The sequence below is a fragment of the Hippopotamus amphibius genome, chromosome 4 (genome assembly GCF_030028045.1).
Source record: "Hippopotamus amphibius kiboko isolate mHipAmp2 chromosome 4, mHipAmp2.hap2, whole genome shotgun sequence".
In the NCBI taxonomy this organism is placed as follows: domain Eukaryota; kingdom Metazoa; phylum Chordata; class Mammalia; order Artiodactyla; family Hippopotamidae; genus Hippopotamus; species Hippopotamus amphibius.
In genome coordinates this window covers 150,103,753-150,124,688 of record NC_080189.1, presented here as the reverse complement: position 1 = coordinate 150,124,688, position 20,936 = coordinate 150,103,753, and the positions used below count along the sequence as shown (strand labels likewise).

Sequence of the window (20,936 nt, the reverse complement as noted above, 5' to 3'; positions counted from 1 at the left end):
ACATGCCGATTAGGGCCCATAGCTTCTGTAACTGAGTAAAGCAGGGCTGGTGCCAGACAATAGGGAGAGGTGGAGACTGGTGGCCTGTGAGGCACACACCCCCTCTAGAGCTGTCAGTTTACTCAGCTTTAGACAATTGTCGCCAGGCAGGAACGCTGATTCTTTATTTTCATCTTTGTATATTTTAAAAGGATTGGACATTTGAATTTTAGTTAATATTTTCCAATTTAAAAACACTCAGTGGGTCAAGCAAGACACTGGTGTGGGATATCTTTGGCAGCAAGCAGCCAGTTTGCAAAGTGTAGATTAAAGGGAATGGAGGTTTTGCTTAGACTAGAGTGGGAAGAGCCCCCAAAGCTGAAATGTATTGTTGAAGGACATCCAGCTAGAAAGTGAATGATCTAGACCTAGAATCTGGGTCACTTGACATGTGTTCTTTTCCTAGTTCCATGATAGAAACTGTGACCCTCATCACTCAACTCTGCAAGAAGCTGGTCAAGTTGACAATCAGTGAAATGAAGCTGCCTGCTTGTTTGAGACTCCACAGATAAGAAAACTAAGCATGAGGTAAAATTGTTCTGGTGGGATCCAGATATTTTGCATTTTTTCCCTGTATGGTTAATGGTTGCTGCATGAGCCAAAGAAAAGTACTCAAAGAAAAGATGTTAGATATTGAAAACTTATCTTATGGTTTCGTTTGGATCATGGCGTGGATTAGAAAGTGGCTTTTTTATATAATTAAAAACAATTGAATGCAGGAGAGGGATAAAGGATAGAGAAATTTTTCCTAATAATGTGCTGAAATGTCATCTCTTACATTTTGGGATTGTGTTTCAGTACTCGATACGAACATATGTGAAAAGCACAGTAATTCAATGAATGTGTTGAACTGAATGAGTGCTTGTAATGTGCTGGCTCTTGTCATTCATCCCCCCAAAATTCCCAGAAAGTGCGGTGGGGCTGTTCTATCCGGAATACCTCTACACTAATGGCCACAAGCCTCAGCTGATTCTGGAAATTACAGGAGAGCTGGGCTGAGCTGGGCTCACATGTGGAGTTCTGAACCATCTGGTCCTGCAAGACGGGCAAGTGCACTCCCTCCTCCTGTCCCCTCTCTCCCACCCGCGTCCCACAGGGCTGCTGACAGCCTGTCAGAGTTTGTCTTTTGATGGTGTAGGAGGAGCCCAAACTTATCTTTCTCAATCCAGACATTTCTGAAGATAATGAAACAGTAGATCAAGACAGTATGGTGTAACTGGGTTAATATAACATTAGTTTGTACTGATAGTTCCAGGAAAAGTAGCAAACAGATTTTGGGTGTGATTTGGGAAATATGTGTGAGAAGCAGAACCCAGCTGTGAGGTGAGTATTGCTAACCATGGATCAGGTGCTCTGAGGGTCAGAGGAAAGAACTCATCCTGGTTCAGGGAAAAGCACAGCCCTGTTATAGGGACTGCTGGAAAAAAAATGTGTGCCCTCGAGGATACGAAATGGAAAACCATCCTAAGGAAATATAGCCTCTCTTACAGCCGCAGCTTCATCTGCCTCTTGGAGAAAAAGTGACCTACACAGTTAAATATTTAGAACCCATCTGTAAGCGCTCAGGATTTGCAGATATTTGTTTAGATACACATGTTAGCAATCTGGGACATGCTTTACTAAAATGATGTGTTTTCAAGAACAAAATAGAGATTGAGGAATGTAAACTGAGAGAACCCTTTCCTGATAACTTTATAACAGCTAAAACTTATTGTCTCAAAAGCTGGGAAATTTACAAGAGGTATCCAGAACATAAAAGAGTCTGTTAAGAAGAAATTAAAAAACAAAAACAAAAAAACAGGCAAACAAACAATAACCAATCAAGTGGAAGAAAACCTAGTATTTCTTCCAGATGGTCCTTGTAGAGGTAGGACATGGTCTAGAATAAGATAAGATATAACTGGAAGGAATAAAGGTGGAGAGGTCTTCCCAGCTGCAGACATGTCTGAGAGAGGACACAGTTTCAACAACAACTCTAGCTTGCCGAGCTAGATCTTGTGGTATACTGGCTCATTTCATCAGGTGGTAATTCTATCACCATCCTCCTTTGCAGCTCAGAAAACGGATGTCCAGAGAGGTGAAGTAACTTTCCTAAGGCCACACAACTAAGAAAATGGCAGAGATCTGAATGTGTCTGTCTCCTGAGCCCAAGTCTTAACTGTCCTGTTGAGCTCTCTCTAGCAAATGTAAAGAAATATGTTTGAAAGATAAAACTAATGAACAAATGGAGACGTTGTTATGGACTGAGTGACAGTAGTGAGAGAAGAAGAGAAGGAAAAGTAAGGCAGTTCCTGTAAATGGAGAGAAGAGATGTTAGAATACACAGAGTAAGCTGGTGTCTAAAGAAATGGCTAGTAGCAGAGAAGTTATTTCTCATTTAAGAATTAGGAAAGGTAAACACAGAGAGAGAGAGGGCAAGCAGAGAGCCAAGCAAAGGAAAGAGAACCAAATAGCTTGTGAGAGAAATTCCATCTCAACAAATCAGCATTATGACCAAACTGCTGAAAGAGGAAAAGTGATTCTAGGCTAAATGTGCGTGCTGCTGATTTGTTTTTCAAGAATTGGCAGGATTTGCCGACTCGAGGGTGGATAATGTGACTTCACTGCTTGAGTGTAGGCTACTGTGGCTTACTGAAGGGTATATACCTTGTTTAAAGGCTGTTTCAAGGTTGCCGTCGATGAGGAAATGTGGGATAGTGCTGCTGGATGTACTGATTTTTTTTTAAGAAGCTAGAAACCTGTATATTTACATAAAGTTTCCAAACTGTTCACTGTTGGCCATTAAATCACAACAACAATACCCGTGCGGGTTGATCAAAACATTTGTGGGTGAAATTTGGCCCATTACTTGCATGTGTTGGTCTCCCTATTTGGAATTTCATCTCCCCAACCCCCTAACTTCGTCCACCTGACAAACGTGTCCCTATCCCGTAAAGCTGGCTCAGCTGTCGACGGCTCCAAGAAATCGTCTCTGAGCCCTCCTCCCTTGAATGTGTCCGTCACTCTCTCCTCTCGGCTGCCTCAGCCCTTTGTGTACCTGTCTGTTGTGTTTGTTCAGTTGGCATACTTTTGTTTGCCTGTCTCTCTTGTCTTCTGGCCTCTGGGTCTCTTGAGGGCAGGCGCTGTCTCTCTCATCTCTGTAGCCCAGACCCCAGCAGTGAAGTTACTGATTTCCAGTGACAATGGGACAAAGAGGAAATGGCCAGCACACAAAACAAGGAGGGTAATGGTGACTCTTGCAGTCAGGGGGAGGGTATTAAAGACTCCATGAGCATTGATGACAGAATTTTTGCTGCAGTTTTGCTGCTTTAAACCCTGCTGCTTGCAAGTTCAAAATCCAGGGGGAAACAGGTACTAAGACAAAGAGTGAGAACAGCAATAAAAAAGGCGCAGGCTGGAGAAGATGGCAGGAGAGGCCAAGTAGAGGCCAAAATCAAAAAAAAAGGAAAATGGTCAAGTGTTTTATCAAGAAATACCTTAGGAAGTCTGAGCTTAGAAAATAATGTTTAGGTTGTAGCCAATGGAATTGGGAAAGAGAAAGCACAAAAGTATCATCTTAGAGCTAAAGCGACACATATTAGGTATCCAGTATTGTCAAATAACTCCAGTAGCAGTATGGACACACACAAGTGAGAAAAGCATGGGAAAAGTAGGCTGAAGATTAAAAAACACAATAATGAAAAGAAGAGGGAGGATGAAACTAGTAAAGGGGTAACAATGAATATTTATTATAAATTGATATAAAACATTACATAAATGTAGTTGACTTTGGAGTGTAAAGAACTGGAAATACATATGACGTGAAAATGTCCTTTATAAATAAAATGCCCTTTGAGACCAAAAAGAGATGATAGATAAAAAAATGTCTTGGAAATTGAAAAGTACTGAACAAAAAGATATAAAAAAATCTGAACTTGCAAAGCATTTAAGCTATGGGGAGGATATACACCTTAAAATACGGGGCTAAGTCTACAAACAAAGAAGCCTCAAACCTAAGGGTTTCTTTTCAGATTATAGGTGGGAAGCAGAAGAGCATGGTGGTGAAAGCACAGTTTCATATCCTGGCTCTGCCACTTTCTAGTGGTGTGACCTTAGCCTCTGTGAGCGTCAGTTTCCTCTAGGAAAGTGGAGGTAATACTACATACACCTCAGGGGGTTGCTGTGAGGATTAATTAAGACAAGGCATGTAAAGCACTTGGCATGAAGCCCAGCACAACTGCAAACACTCCATAAATGTTAGCTGTTATTATAAACTACTTGACAGGAGAGTCAGGGAGCAGAGAAACTTAAAGCATCTCTATAATTACACGAATTGTGATGAAACAAGTTAAACTCTTGCTTGGCTTTCTTCTAAATTGGATTTTGTAAGCTAAACATGATTCTCTCCGTATCCGAGAGCAGTTGCTAGGAGAAACTGGCAAAAGGCAATGAAGTGGTGAACTCAGCCATTGTTCCTAAAATAAGTATGAAATGAGATGGGAGGCTTTGGAACGACTTCTTCTCAGAGGGAAAAAACAACATCCCAAATGAGAAGTCAGTCTAGGATGCCGACAGGATGGTGGTGGGAGAGAGACCAGAAGCAGGAGACACAGCAAACAAGCTCCTGCAAAAAGCTGGTGCTGAGCCTCTGGAACCTCCTTGTTGTGAAAAATGTCTAGCTGGGAGTCACATACAACCATGTATGGAGCTATATGTTTACGTACCTTAGGGAGAGAATGGAAGCTGGTTGTGTGAGGAAAAGGCAGAAGAACCTGTAGACATGTGCCCATTTTATAAGAATAAAAAGAAATGGTTGGAGGAGACGGTTTATACAAGGTCAGGTGCATGGGGATGGCATCCACAGAGCTGGCTTAGAGTTGTTTTACTGTGTTTTTATCAGCTGTATGAACCAAACATGTTCATCTGTTTCCCCACCTGTACGAGGAGACCAGCACCATCGGCCTGAGAGGGGGAGCACGAGGCTGAAATAGACAGAGCTTATAAAGTGCTCAGTGAGAACGCCATGGATGGTTCATGCTGCTGGTTCTGGCATTACTATTCATAGAAGTAGGGAGTGTTCACTTTCTCAAATATTTGTGAGATGTTCTCATGTATTGCATACATAAAACATAACTTTAATCCATTTCTATTAGGGTGTATCATTTAATTTTGTTGCCTCTAAGAAAGTTTTAATAAGAGAAACGCATGCATTTTTGTGCACAGAGAACTGGTAGTTAATGTTATTCTTGACCTATTTAAAAGGGGGACCCCTAACTCTGCCCCAGGGCATGCATTTGCAGGGTTAGTTACTTTAGAAAGGAAAAGAGAAATTTCTGAAACCTCTGGCCTGGCTTGATGGGTTTGTGACTAAATCATGAGGAGGTTATGGAAATGTGATTTATAAACCTCCTTTTGCATGTGGTACCTCATCCGCTCGTGTCCATTTTACTGTCTGCTTTTGTACCCACCTTGGTGGTAATTGGGAGACAAAGATTTGGTCTAAATCACTTCCCCAACAAAATCGCTGTTAAGTTCTTAGGAATGAAGAAAGGTCTGTGGAAACGGTTCCAGCTGTGAGCAAGTAGCTATTATCTGTCAAATAGCCACTTGGATTCTCTAACTAGTTACCTTTTGGTCTATGTTACTCTTTTAAGATGCTGTTTGTGACATAATCCAGCCTCTCTAAGTGGCAATTCATTATAGGGTGAGAAATACTAAGCAAATATAACCCTGCCAGATGCAAATCAAAGTTTCTCCCAGGAAAATCACAAAATGCCTTTTATGGAGTTATTTAAATGAATTACATGGATAATAAGCAGTGAGATTTACAAATATATACCTAATGACTCCCTTTATTCATACTCAATATGGCAAATGAATATTCTAGAGGTTGCTAAATCAAATACTAAGTGCTTCAGCTGTTTAAAGTCACCAAGTTTCTTTCTTAATGAAAAACAGATAGTGCTGGCTGACAAGAACGCTAACAAAATGGTCCCTTCCAGGCTGACGAGAACAGAGGGGAGAACATAAACAGAGATGATTCTGAACACATTGCATCTTAAAGCACAAGCCTATGTAGCTCTTCCATTCCAAAGTATACAGCAAACTCTTCTCTCAGCATCCATTTAAAACAAAATTCAAATCGGTACCGCTTTTGCAAGCTTCACACCGTGCTCGTAAGTGAGAGGTTTCTCTTTCATATACAGCAAACGGGCCAAGGTTTTGGGGTCATCTCGGAGATCAATCTGGCAAAAAACACACATGTGATACACTCATTTATTTTTTCAGGCCTTACCAGATATTTTAAACTGTGACATCACAGAGATGTTTCTCCCCTTGACACCTATGAAGTGGCTGAGTTTTCTTTAAGGAAGCACATACACATGGCCATATTATGTCTAAAAATTAAAGTGAGTTTTTTGTAAATGTATACACCAGGCTTTCTTTATAGTTTCCCCCTCAAACCTATTACCCTGGGAGTTGAGGACTTATCTGAACAATTCTGTGGCTGTCTCAAATGTTTTCGAAACTTCCTATTTATTTCTAGACCCCACTTATAGGACATACAAAATATTTAATCAGTCTTATTACTGTACAGTGATCCCTCATTTGATCCCTAGTTATAGTACTCATTATCTAATAGTTTATTTCCTGGCTCTGAATATATATATGTGTGTGTGTGTGTGTGTGTGTGTATATATATATATATTTTTTTTTTTTCTTTTTTGGGGGGGAGGGTGATTTTCCAAAGCAAATCTTCACTCTCAAAGGGATAAAGATTTGCCACCTGTGAGGATCTTCTAATGAATGTGCTGTAGGCTCTGAAGGCAAGTCCTAAAAAGGAAAGGGCTTCCTCAAGGAATAAGCGTTAATCTTTTCAAAGGCAGAACTACTTCGAAAATAGCATCTATGTTTGGATTAGGTTGACAATTTAATTAAATATTTAAGTTGCTTTAAAATCTCACCGTGTATGTAAATGTGGGCACACAAAGTCTTGTGTTTTAAAGAAAAAATAATATATTCATATATTAGGGTCCCTTTGTAAGCACATTTCTCAGCTGTACTAATTTGTGTGTGGGTTTTTTTTTTTTTGCCTTAATTTTTCAACACAGGGCCCACCAGTTATGAAAAGGATTCAGATCATATAAAGATGTTTGCACGTCCCATCACACATTTTCCCCCCAAATGGTCCAACATCATCATCTGCAATTAAGGCAAAAGAATTCATTTAAACAAACACTTATCTTTCAAAGCAGAAGCACTCACTGTATTCTGATTTATGGATGTTTTAATTATCTGTCTGTATGCTCTCTAGAAAATATTTTCCTTTCTTTTACTTATTTTTTAAAATTTCTCTTTGTCAAGCAGAATGTAAAACGAGAAATAAAGAGCAGCATATGAAACATAACAATCAAGCTCTTCAGTATCATTGCATTTCTTTGTCTTTGGGATAGTAATTCAGGTTTTAACATAGCAAAGAACAAAATCTATTTAAAACTATAAAAAGCTGAAACAATTTTTAATGCGTTTGTGCAACTGGATTACTGTTGGAAATTCAAACTATGGAACTTTATTAGCTTTCAAAACACTTTAAAGACTTTTACAATCACAGCTTTATCTGGTATATGTCTGTTTTAATGTCTGTTCTAAGATCTGAAGGACCAGGGGGCTTAAAGGGAATAGGGCACGGTGAATTTCTGTCTTCCTTTTCAAGGACTCTTATAGAGGAGTTTCTGTTGCAACGAGCCTGTTCTGATTGCTGAGGTCACTTTGACATTCACACCTATTTTGTGACTTTCAAACAATCATGGATTTTAGATATAAAAAATATTAGGTAATACGTGTAACTGACATCTACACCTCATTCCTCTGGCTCAGAATGGGAGAAGGGTGTCTATTTAATAAATTACTTTGTAATTTAGAAACAAAAACGGAGAGATTAACGTTTAAAGACCCCATCAAAACTCCCTGTTTCATATTAAATATCTCTATTGTCCTTTCAACCAAAGGCTAAACAATCATGCGGTTCTTAAGAAAGGCTCTTCGTAGGATTAATGTATCTGAGACACTCTTCTGTAGGGTTTGGCAGAGTAGGATGTTCAGGAGAGGCCTAAAGGGTCTTCCTTTTTCGCAAACACTCCACTGCCCGCCCCACCCTGCCTGGTCCGCGGTCTAACCTGGGTCCCTATGAGGACGTAGGGCACGTGAGGCATGCAGTCCTTCAGCTCCGGGACCCACTCCTCCTGGACGTTGTGATAAGAGGCAGGATTTACGACAGAGAAGCAGATCAAAAACACATCAGTGTTGGGGTAGGAGAGTGGCCTCAGCTGGTTGTAGTCCTCCTGCGGGAAGAGCAAAGAGTTTGTGTGTTTGTAGGACCAGGGTGAGATGGGGACCGCGGGCTCCCAGGGCGTGTCAAGGACAAGATTCCGCCACAGCGCCGGCTGACCCCATTCCTTCCCCGACCCTGGCTCCCTAACAGTGGGAGAAGCAAAGGAGCCGTCAGTCAGGAAAACACCTGTTTGTTGTGTATTAGACGTTACGAATTGCTCCCTTTTAAGATAGAGAAAAAAACCTTAAAAAAATTTAAAAATAGCTTCAGTGAGATAATTTACATACCATAAATTTCATCCATTTAATATGTATAACTCAATAAGAATTATTGCAAATCTGTCACGTGGGAACTGTGTTATATCAAATATGGATTTAAATTAGTGGGCTATTGACCAAGGCACAGAAATTCTCTCCTTATATAATTAAAAAAAATTGCATTTAAATTTAGTTTAGAATAAGTTAACTACAATGCCAAGCAAAGAGCTGTTGCCAACTCACACACTGCAATATGTGAAGAAATATATCATGTGGGGGCTTAGAGCTAAGAGTTTGGGATTTGTTTCGAAATCTACCTAAAACCATATTGTGGCCTAATAAATAAGATGCCACATTAATGATTTTTCCCCAAAGACTTTGAGACCAGAATATGCTCTAGTTGAGGAGTTGCTGCTTGCATAAGATGCTTATGTATATGGCTGTTTTAGCGGGAGAGGATACAGACAAAGAAAAACGTTGGATCGTCTCAACTTTGGGGTAACGTCAGCAAGTACCTTTTATTGTCTGTAAAATGTTTTAGGAGGTTCCAAGGCAAATTCTGCTATTTCATTAGAAGGTTTTACATATTTTCATAGAATTTTGTAACACATAAGCCCAAAGTAACGTTATGTGTGTGTGTGTACACTTTATATGTATATACTGTGTATACATACATGTTCTCACCACAGTATGACACAAGTGTTCATATAGCTACGTATAATTCACATACACATACACGCTGTATACAGGCACATGTTCCACATGCATAGGTGCAACCAGATCTGTGTGTTCACACTTACACATGTGTACATAGACGTGGGCAACATCAATTCATTTATTAGGGTCTGTCCCTACTACTCTTCCTAACATTTAAAAAAGTTATAAAACATATATGCACATTGTAAAAATTCGAACATTACAGAAGGACATAAAGTAGAAGTAAAACTTTGTTTCCATCCCACGCTTGATCTCTAATAGTTTTTCCTCTCTTTCCAGAGGGAGCCGCTATGTAACAGTATCCTTCCAAATTTTAATATTTATTTATATATATCACATACACGTGTTTATTTAAAAGATAGATGGATTATATAGCTCATATTGCTGTGACACGTTTTTTAAACTGAATATGTCATGGAGATTTTAAAATATTGACCTCACTATCTTTCTATTGACTCTAATAACGTCTCTATAAAAAGGGGATACACACAGTCATGTACACATGTACCTGGGCGGAAGCCCCTTGGAATGCCAAGGGTAGTCATCTCTGGTTGGTGGGCATGCATTTATCTGCCATTCAGCTACTCAAGGTGCCCAGCACACAGGGTCTCAGTGTGCATGGCGGGCACAAGTCCTGCTTCTAATGCTATCAAAACCTAAGCAAAACGCAACGCAAGCTGGCACGGGTGCGGCAAAATCCCCAAATCCTAAAAGGTGAACTAAAAGAACACACAAAAATTCAGTGATTGTGGCTCATTTACCACATTTTTTATTAAAGCAAATAATTGGGAGTTGAGTACATTGCTTAAAAACAGATTGGGCCAGCTCTGCGATGGCATCTCAGTCAAGTTGTGCCCGTGTGTGTGTTTGTCAGTACCTCCTCCACTTTACACAAGCAGCCCTGGAAACCAAATCTCTCCCAGGGTCTCTCTGCCTCTCTTCTTTCTCTCTGGGGCTTTCTCTCTCACAGTAACTGTGAAGCCCACAAGCTAAGAACTCTCCTTGCCAGCCCATAACCTACAACTGTTCACGACACCACCTGCTCCCTGCCACTTCATCCTCTCCTGTGCACTGTCAGGAATGCAGTAGGGGCCATGGTGTTTTTTTCTCATGCCCCGCTTATACTCTGTCCATTGCAAATATTCCATAAATGCTGTTGACTGACTGGATGGTACTGGTCTGCAGTGACCTGTAAATGAACACGTGGCTTTTCTGTGGATCATGTACGGCAGTAGTTTTCATTAGAACCACCCGGGGAGCTCTAAAAACATCCTGATGCCCTGCTAGCCAATTACCTGCCTCTACCCTCCCTATTCTGGGACCAGTGAAATCAGAATCTCTGGAGAGTGGGCTTGGGTATGTGGGTATTCTGATTTCATTGGTCTGAGGTTGGCATGGAGTTAAGAACAACTGATTTACATCATCTTCATTATCAGCTGAGGATGTATCAAGGGCTTATTACGAAGGGCCAGGCACTGTTTTAAGCTCTCACATGCATTATCTACTTGAATCCTTGCACTAGCTCTGAACAGATGGTACTGTCAACATCTGAATTTCATAGAAGAGGAGGTTAAGGTTTAGAGAAATTCAGCACTGGACCAATGTTACAGGGCTACTAAACACCAGGATGAGGATATTAAGCCTGAATCCAGCTCTAGCTCTTAATTGTGACCATGCAATTTGCTTCAGCCAAGAATTTTAAGTGACAGGTTAAGCATTTTCTTGAAAATTCAGTTATCCAGGGATCTTAATATGGATTCATGCTTTACCCAAGGATCTAGGAAAAGAAATGTTTGACTGTGGGGTAGGTATACTATCTATTTCTATAAATCTATAGAAAGGTGTTATCTCTAGGCCTGCAGCTACCAGAAATTACCACCAGGTGGCAGCAGACACTGTATATTTAAAACCGCAAAGCTTAAAAAGGCAACATAACTGGGAGAAACGTCAGAGCTAGGTAAATTGGGTCACAACTAGATAAGCAAATAACTGGTAGTCTGCAAGAATCATGTTCACTTGATTCTTTACCTAGAAAGTCTCAAAGGAATTCTGCTCACGTTATGGAAAAGCAAGGAAGACCCTGGGTTGCTGGATTAACTGTAGGTGGGAAGGTGGAAAGTGTTTGGTTTTCGATCATTTACCCTCCTGGTAGGTCCAGCTGAGTGACTTCTGACTCTCCTTCACTGGGCTTTGTCCTGCTCTGTATTCTGGACGTCTCTTCCATGGAAATCTTAGTCCTGCTGTGTAATTCCATTTAAAAAGATTTATTAATTGCCTGCTGAATGTCTAGCATATAGCATTCAGGATGCTATATGAGCTATATAAGGCGAATAAGAATTGTCAGGCTAGTGGGGAGAAAACAAAAACATGGGGAACTTCGATTTGTGTGAAAGTGAGACAGGTGAAGTTTCTCTTGCTTCTGGTTAGCTCTCTGATAATAGAATAATGTAGAACAATTATTTGACTGAAAATACAATTTCAAGGCTGGAGGAGGTCTTAGAGATCAGTTAGTGTCGTGGCTCCTAAAGTAGGGCCCCCGACCCACAGCATGGACATCACCTGCGAGTTTGTTAGGGTTGCACATTCCCAGAAGCCACCCAACCTTCCTGAAGCTGGGGCTCTGGGGGAGGGGCTGCTCCATCTGTGTCCTAACAAGCCCTCCAGGTGCTTTCATTGTAGCGCAAGTCTAGACACTCAGTGATTTAATCGTGGCTACAGAGCAAACATACCTTTTAAAGGCTCGCACTGGGGCTGGCCAGGCTCCTTTCAGCCCCCCCCGTTCACCACCGGCTGCAGCTATGAAACATGGCAGTGGGTTCAAGATTAATAAAAGTAAGTGTCTCTTCAGACTGAGGACTGGGTGCTGGGAGGTTGGGGGACTTGCATTTGTACCAGCTGATAACTTGGGTGATTTTTTTTGCAATGGGGCATGATTCGAGTCTTAGTTGGATGTGCACGTGTTGAGATGATGTAAAGGGGCTCTGAGGAGTGGGTCAGTGGTCTGTCTGCTTGGTATCTGAGGCCCCTTCCAATGTTGAAACTGAGAATGGAGGACTTCAAGAGTGACTTGACTGGGACTTCAAGGGCTAAAATGGACAAAGAGGCTGGGGTGGGGGTGGGGGCAGAGGGAAAGGTGGGATTTGGGCAAGGGAGGCTTTTGAGTGCTTTCCAACCAACTTCACTCCGAAGGCAGGAGAGTGTTTGCTTTGAAGACAAATCTAGTGTTCTGGGGTAACAATGGGTGATTATCAAAAAGGAAAAGCTCAGGGGCAGCCTCAGCCTCAGACAGGCCAAACATCCGAGTTAGAAATATGTCTGGACCAGACACATCATGATGCCACAGGTGGTGACTAAGTAAAACTGTTAGACCAGCCTTTCTCAGACTTTATGCATATTTGAATCACCTGGGCATCTTGTTAAAATACAGATTCTTATTCAGCAGCAGGTCTGGGATGAAGTCTGAGAAGTTGCATTTCTAACAGGTTGCCAGGTGGTGCTGTTGCTGCTGGTCCTGCTGGTCCAAGGACCACACTTTGAGTGGCAAGGAGAGTTGCACTGAGCTTCCCTCCACACTTCCCCACCCCCATACCCACGTTAAATTGGAAATAGAATTCTGCTTCCAAGCCCTCTTGGTTGAATGATTTTTACCCAGATTTTCAGCACAGTCTCGCTTTCATATTCTCCCATAAGTACACTCATATCTGTCAGGCTTGGTTTGGAAAATATGGATAGCACACATAGGGCAGGAGCGTAGCATGGTGCTTAAGAATGTGGGTTAGGGAGACACCTTCTCTGGGTTCAAATCCCAGCCCTGCCTGTGACTACTATGGGACCTTAGGTAAGTGCTCTCTGCCTCAGTTTTCTTATCTGTAAAATAGGTTGATAATAGTGCTGGCCTCAGAGGGGTGCTATTAGAATAAAATGTGTTAATATTTGTAGATCACTTAGAACTATGTCTTGGACACAGCAAGCTCTGTAGTGGTTAAGAGTCCATCCTCCCGACTCCAACTTTCATATTATGAAGAGAAGTATGATCCTGTCCTGAGGTTACTTTTACCAATAATTTGTCACATGGGCCAACTTCTTCACCCCCCAATTAACACTCCTAAAACCACATTAAGAAGCATGCGAGCAAGAAAGGCTGAACTGCTCATTGAGGAAGAATATTTGTTCTGAGATTTTAGGCAAACTTTCTATAGAGGGTTGATGTCACATTTTGGGCTCCAGATAGCTCATGGGGTCAGCCAATAGCAAAGCGGAAGGCTCCTGTCCTTCCAAGTGGACCCTGGGTTGCCATTAACGAACCTCAGTTGTATGTGCCTCCCTGGCTGGTTGTACGTCTCTCTCTTCAGCCCTTGCTTGGTGTAGGGGAAGGGAGAGGGGAGGAGAAGGGTTTCAGAATTCAAGGTGGGTGAAGACATGCCGTGTGCGGCCCTGGCTGAGTGAGGGGTGCAGCTGGTGGCCTTCCTGCTCCCACACTCTCATGGTCACCAGTGACAGCCGAGCTGCTGTGGGTTCTCAGTGACAGACACCATTCTGTGCTCTCCCACAAGCAGACAGTCCCCAATCCAGTGGTGTTTGTGTGCAGAGAACTTGGGAGTTTATCCGGGTGAGAAGCCAGCCTCCTGACACCAGGAGAATCTCATTCCGCCCTGGCAGTGCCGCTAACTGCCACTTTTGCAAGTGTTGCCTTTGAGATGAATCCACACTGGAGTCTGGCCGGAAAGGCCGCGATCCCAGCAGGGTTTGACACATGTTGCTCCTGTAGGCCGGGGCCCATGAGAGAAAGAGGCAAGGTGTCTTAGTGCCGGGACTGGTTCCACTGTAGGTGGCTGGCAGGGGCTGGGAGGGGGGGGTGCCTGGTTCAGTGCTCTGACCTGGGAAAGACCCCCTCCCACTTTGCCGTTCCTCGGCCGGCCAGCGCCCAGGCTTGCGGCGGCACCCCTACTCCAGCCTCCTGCTCTCCACTAGTCTCTCATGATGCTCTAAAGATGCTGGCCTGCAAGTAGGTCGTGGACACGTCGGCTCTCAGACTCTCTGTAGTCAAGCCGAAGGTCTGAGCTCTGGGAATCCCTTTCACAGAGACTCTTAGTAACACACTACGAGGGGCGTATGTTGAACAGGCTGGGTCGGCAGGACCTAAATGGATTTGGTTTACGGACCTGCCCTGTTGCCTCCCCGGAGTGAGCTGAGGGGTAACATGCAGAGTCACCCTGTGCAAAACCCCTCACTTCATTGCCTCACTGAATGTTTGGAGTTCTACCTAACAGATGAACCAGAGTTCTGAAGACTCTGTCTTCAAAGGATTCCACTCCAAGTCCAAATATCCATTTGTTTCAGGGGCTTGGGGAGAGAGCCGATGTTTAATAGCAGCTGCCTTGTGTGACAGTGTTTGCACGTGACTCCATTATGCCCTGCCTTTAAGCAGATGCTTGGCTGGCTCCTGCAGTGCTGGGAGCGTGTCTCAGGCGAGGCCAGTGGGGCTGCGGTGGTGCCCGAGGTGACTCGCTGTGGCAAGGTGGAGGGAACCAGGTCAAATGGTTTTGTCCAGGGCTGATTTTGAGGGCAGAGATAATGAGTTCCTATCAGTTTATCTTTCCGAACACATGTGCTTCTTGAAGTTGTTTTTGTTAACTCTGAGCCACAGTTAGCGCAAGACAAAGATGAGGGGCACTGCTCCTTGGTTTGTTCATGTAACAAAATCTAATTCTTCACAGCAAGATGGAACCCTATAGCCAGGGTCAGAGACATTTCTTTTTTGTGGCTAAGGGATTAATCGATTGGTTTTGAGATCACTTCTCTTTCTTGTTAGTAACTCTGACCAAATGTATAATTTTCAATTAGTTATAGATTTTCCTTAGCCATGTGACCTCAGCAACATTTGTTAGACTATAACTGAGGAGGCTAGATGATCCTCCCTGAGGCTGGGAATGGAAATTTTGGGACAATGCTTCTAAATTAAATTTGTCACAAAACCTTACTGGCAGAGTCTTAGAACCATGGGAATCAACTTGGGTAAGGGTTGTTTTCCATCACACCCTCCTAACATTAGGAACAATGTTTCAACCACCAAAGACTCCAAGGGTCGTGATTCTTAAATTTTAATGTGCATACGCATCACCTGGAGATCTTCTTAAAATGCATTTTCAGATTCGGTACACTGAGGACGGAGCCTGAGATTCTGCCTTTCTAATAAGGTCTCTGGTTATGCTGCTGGTCGGTGGCCCAGACTCTTGAGTGGCAAGGTTCTAGAACCGTGGTTCTCACAGTACGGTATACCAACCAGCAGCAGCATTGCCAGGACACCTGTCAGAAACGTAAGTATTAATACTTGGGCACCCTCCCAGACCTATAGAATCAGCAGCGCTCCAGCTGGGGCCAGTGACTGAGTTTTAACAAGCCCCACCGGTGATTCTGACCCCTGCTTTACGTTTGAGAACTACTGTTCCACAAAGTGAACTACGTGTTATCCTTCAGTGGAATGCATTCCAATACCTAACAGTCCTTTCCTGCCAAAAGGTCCCCCTTAGGTCTAGCCTCAAAGTGTTTTGCTTAATTACTCCAGTTCTTTCAGGCATTCTTGAAGTCATTTTTAAAAGTCCTAATCATAGAATTTTAGTCCTAGAAGGAACTTCAAGATGTGTTCTGATTTCTTTTCCCCATGCTTTATGCTCGCCTGTGAACCTTGTCCACCTCTGGGCTTTCAGAGTAGCTGGTGGAAAGCATTAAAGTGAACGTTAAGGTGAAGGAATATCTATAACCCATTTGTTGTTATACTCTACCGGTACTCATCACTTTCTCCTGTGTCAGAGGTTTGGGTCAATTTGGAGTTTAAAGATATTTTTTCCACTGCCTTAGAGCCTCAACTCCTCTACTGGTATTATGTTTAAATTTTTCTTAAAAGGACAGAGCCGTGGGAAAGAATAATTAAACTACTTTTATGCAGTTTTATTGAATTTAAAATTAAATAGAGGTTGAGGGAGGTTGTTCTGGGGACAGTTTATGCACAGACGTGGAAAACTGTGGTGGATTCCTGTAGAACTGGGGAGAACCGGCTGGGCACGAGGGGCACAGGGAGCTTTTTCAGAAGGCAAGGGAAACAGAGAGAGGTTTCAGAGTCAGGAAATGATTCTTGCTGTATTGAACTTTTCAAACTGGATTATATTAGTAAGATATGATTATGGAGGAGAAGAGTGTAAATTCTTTTTTTCAGGCTGTGAGTTCCTGATGAATGGGGACACCCCCAATGACCATGTGATTGAATGAGGGGGGCAACTCCAGCCCAAAGAGCAGCCCTCCTCTATTGCTGGGACGATTTCTGGTGGAGGGGCAGTCAAGCACGAGCTGCACTGAAGCCCTGTACCTTAGCTCAGAGGAGCCGATCACTTTTCCAGTCTGGGCATCTACGGGCATCCTTTCCTAGTTGTATGTCTTGGTATTGATGTGAGAGGTCTCCTCCACTCTCCAGCTCCTGAAGGTAGTTGGCTAAAACACACATCTGCCAGTGAGGGGAAACCGGATGCTTTTAGGAGCCTTGAGTCTGCTGCTAGATTTTCCAAGTTCTCCACTGCCTGGGTCTGCCAACATAAGCCTTTGCTATTCCACAGACATTTATGCAGTTTCTTGCAAATGCACACAGAAATCCCAAAGAGAATTTCATTTGTTAAGATTTTTTTCTAGTATAGAGATTTCAAGTTGAGCAAAAAGGCATATCTCCAGATAAATTGTGAAAAAAGATCTAGACAAATGCGTAACTACAAATAACAATTACCAGGAAATTCACAGTGGGAATAAGTGTGGTCAAATGTTCACTCCAAAGGACTTAAGATGTATGCATTTGGACAGACTGAACAACCCGCTGATTTTGACCTAAATAAATGGCCCAGGATGTATGGTACCAAAAGCTCTGTCAAAGAAATTGGGCCACAGCCAGCAGTTGCTTAACCACTTCCCCTCTAGCCCATGAACTTGTAACATTAGAAACTTTTCCTAGTGGAGTGTGGGATGCAAGGAAACAAAAATGTAAGACAGCATTTTCACCCAAGTAAAGCATGTGCTAACTGATTAAGCATTGAGGTTCTAGTCCGTTGTCTTACATCATTGGTTGGCCAGGTTCTCCAGTTTGAAGAAATATTTCTGACAGAATGAGTATATTTCAAGAATCTTAGAGAATTTAGAGTCAACCCCAGTTATAGTTATCCAGGGGTTGACCTTCACTTTGGGAAAATATCCAAGATCCTGGCTCTTCTTCCTTCTAACGCTTAACCCACCTTCATCCTACTCCCGACCCCCATCCCCTATCTCTTTTTGTAGCTTTCCACAGCTTGTTGGGCAACTCAAACAAATAGCGGGCAAAGAAGATAACATGAAAAAAAAATTGGATGAAACTAAAATGTATGAAATTGACTCAGTAATCCTGGATCTGGAATTGATATGGGTAGGAAGAAATTGGAACTCTTGGCCAAATACGTTATTCTGGTTAGTGAGAGTCATCAATCAATAAATGAATAGTTATTTGCTTATCGACACCTTGAATCCTATAATGATTTATTTCCCGTAATTATAAATATTCTTAAGATATTAAGAATAGGTTGGTTGTCATTTAGGTGGACAATAAATCTGCCCCAAGTAATCGGAGGAGGCAGTATCTGTCCCGTTAGCCCCCATGTGCCCAACCACACGGATCATCCTCCCCACCCCCAAACCCTTCGTGAATCAAGATAAGAAAAATGTACCTGTCCTGCTGTGTCATACAGTCCGAGCAAGTGTTGCTTGCCTCCCACAGTCACAGTAACTAGGGAAGAAAAGCAGAGGAGAGTCTGTAAATGCAAGCTTCAATCGGGAGCCTTCACATCTCTCTAAGGCAGCCTCTCCCTGGGCGGCAAGGACAGGCATACGCCTCACCTGTGTAGATTCTAAACCAAGCTGACCGCACGATTGCCAAATAAGAGGCAAACGTGGGCTGCAGTGAGAGCAGATGGGCTGCGCCAAGTCCACATTTCTCAACCGAGGTGAATACTGTTGGGGCCACTAGGGTACTCTGCAGGCTGTTCATTGATTCTGATTAGGCCCTATCATATCAAGCTCCTGAAGGGAAAGGATGCTGGACTCTTTCTTGGTTAGGTTCTTTTCTTCTTTCATTTGCTTTGAGCCACCTTTTGGGATACAGACGCATGTAAGCAACTTTTCTGTTAGAAATCTCTTGGCTTTTCTTTGTCGTCAAAATATTAAAGAAAAACCCTGAAGCAAAGGATATTAAGCCACCTGCCTATGTTATAGTCTATAAGGCAGAGCTAATGATGAAGTGGGAAGGGCTTAACATTTATTGCAAAAAGTGTTTTTATGAACTATCTCTGTGCTTTAGCTCAACTGATTCGTTACAGCTTGAACCTCAGTTGCAGAAGGAGGTGTTGTATATGGGTTTCGTCTCACAGACCTGAGGGCATATATAGAGTGAAAAGTAGAGAGTTTGATTTACCCAGCAGGCTTATTGCCTTGCCAAGCAATTATGTCCAAAAGTGAGAGGTAATAGAGGGATACCGGGCCACTCTTTACATGGCTGGAAATGAAATAAAGGCTCAACTTGAAACTAAACTGAGATTGAACAGATCGAAGGCAAGACTAATACAATTCTCTTGGTGGATAGAAAGAGCAAATTTAAATTTCCAAAGAAATTTAATTTCTTTTTGGGAAAGGAAAGTAAAATATGAAGGAGAATGTGATTTTTCCTAGTTGATTTAAAAATGTACAAGTGCAGGGATTTATATTCAATATCTTGTAATAACCGATAATAAAATATATTCAGAAAAAAATAACTGAATCACTACACTGTACACCTAAAACTAACACAATATTGTAAATCAACTCTATTTCAATAAGAATGTGCAGGTCCCACATAAAAATGATTTTTGATTCCTCCTACCATTAGCTGTGCAGGAAATGAAATATAAACGGAATAGCAACCTTTTATAACCGTGCCTCTAAAATATGCCAGCCAGATTCTCTAGTCTACTGCTCAGAGTTGCTGATTTGGTGCTGATTTGGCTTCTATCTGTTTTCAGGTTCAGGGGCCACATGTATGCAAAGTGCTTCTTAATGGCTCCTTCTTTGAAAAGTACTTGTTTAAAAGCACTGCCTCCACAGACCCTGGGAACAATTTTTCTAATCTACTCAGATCAACATGTGTTCAGCTTGACAACGTGGTGGAGCCACTCAGACAAGCTTTTAAATGCGGGTTTTTAAGTGGTGAACCCAGCTCCATCCAACGCTAGTGACAACACAGAAGAGGGGTGTTTAAACATTTTTACTTTCTTTCATAAGCCAGGCTAGCGGTGGAAATGAAGGTGAGACGGTGCAGCCCCGAGCTCTTTGTCCTGTTACGTTTTCCTCTCCTGCACACTTGGAGCCCAGTCAGATGCTCCTAAAATCTGCCTAAATGGTTTCTTTAATGGCCAATTCACCACCTAGTCATGGATCAGGAATGAAGGGAAGAAGGCCAGCCATTACAGCATGGAATTTCCTGCCTCCAGTAAGCCCAGCACATACAGGTTAAGGGCAGCTGTTCTGGAGACCCCCTTGGATGGTCCCCCAACCTACAGGCCCAGGGCCATCTGTGGAGTGAGCACAGAAGCTGACTCACGCTCATGGCTCCACTGAGCACTGCAGATGTTCCAAAGCGACGGCTCTGACCTTTGTCACCGGAGCCCTCGAGCTCATGCTTGGGTTTTCTCAGAGAACAAACATTCCTTCCAGCCTGTTTTTCCTCAGGCCTCACCCTTTTCTCTCTTAGCAGCTCTGACTGCAGGGAACTGTACCAGGCCTGAGGCGAGCGCCAGCCCGGGAAGGTTGGCTTTCGGGTTGAGAGTCTGAGCCCAGCCTTCCCTTCCCTCTGTCCTTCCCTCCCTCAAGGGTTTATTGGGTTCCTGGACCACGCTCAGGGTTGGGAGTAAAAAAACCAGATACAACTCCTCCTGTCACGGAGCGCGGAGAGGCGGGTACAAGGCAGTGCAGTGAACACGGTGTTGGGGGCAGTGTGGAAGGGTGTGGGAACACGCAGAAGGGGCACTACTGCATGTGCACACACGCACTGCTGGAGTGTGGTCAGAGGAGGCTTTCTGGAGGAGCTGTCTGAGCCGCATCCCAAGGATGGCCAAGAGTTACCCAGGGTGCACTGGGGGAGACGGGGCTGAGGAGCTGGGCACGCAGGCTTAGGCTGCCCCGACTCACTAATATAGCCTTTGTTCTGAAGGCTTTGTTAGACTATAAAAGTCCTGAATCCTTCTTTTTTCCCAAAGAAAGTGAAAGAGAAGGAATTAAAATAATTTACTTGGGTTAAGGCAAAATGGTGAGAGGAGGGAGGATGAGGGTTTCGGGGTGGAAGCCAGGTCGGCTTTCAGGTTTGCTGCCTACTCTCTTGGACCAGTCCTGCTGGAGGAATCCTGAGGGAACAGAGCGGTGCTCATGCCCCCATCTCTGGAAATCACTTTTGTTCTCTCTCCTCTGCCCTTTGATTCTGCCATTTTATCAGAGGGAAGATAAGTGGATCACACAGTTGGTGACTGAGAACATCAAGGGACAGAGAGCCAGAGACATATGCAAGCTTTACTCACACA

At 43.1% G+C, this 20,936-nt stretch overlaps 1 protein-coding gene across 2 annotated transcripts in view; it reads right to left on the bottom strand.

Annotated features, from left to right (window-relative positions):
* The window catches only part of RHOJ (ras homolog family member J), an 86,108-nt gene that overhangs the window by 7,340 nt on the left and 57,832 nt on the right, over nt 1–20,936 (bottom strand). Inside the window, exons 2-4 of one of the 2 annotated variants that reach the window (XM_057733221.1) lie at nt 18,060–18,118; nt 8,196–8,360; nt 6,168–6,263 (exon numbers count right to left, since the gene is read on the bottom strand). In XM_057733221.1, coding sequence (XP_057589204.1) covers nt 6,168–6,263; nt 8,196–8,360; nt 18,060–18,118 — 320 coding nt within the window. The remainder of the gene's footprint in view (nt 1–6,167; nt 6,264–8,195; nt 8,361–18,059; nt 18,119–20,936) is intronic. The other variant, XM_057733222.1, reaches the window with a different exon arrangement.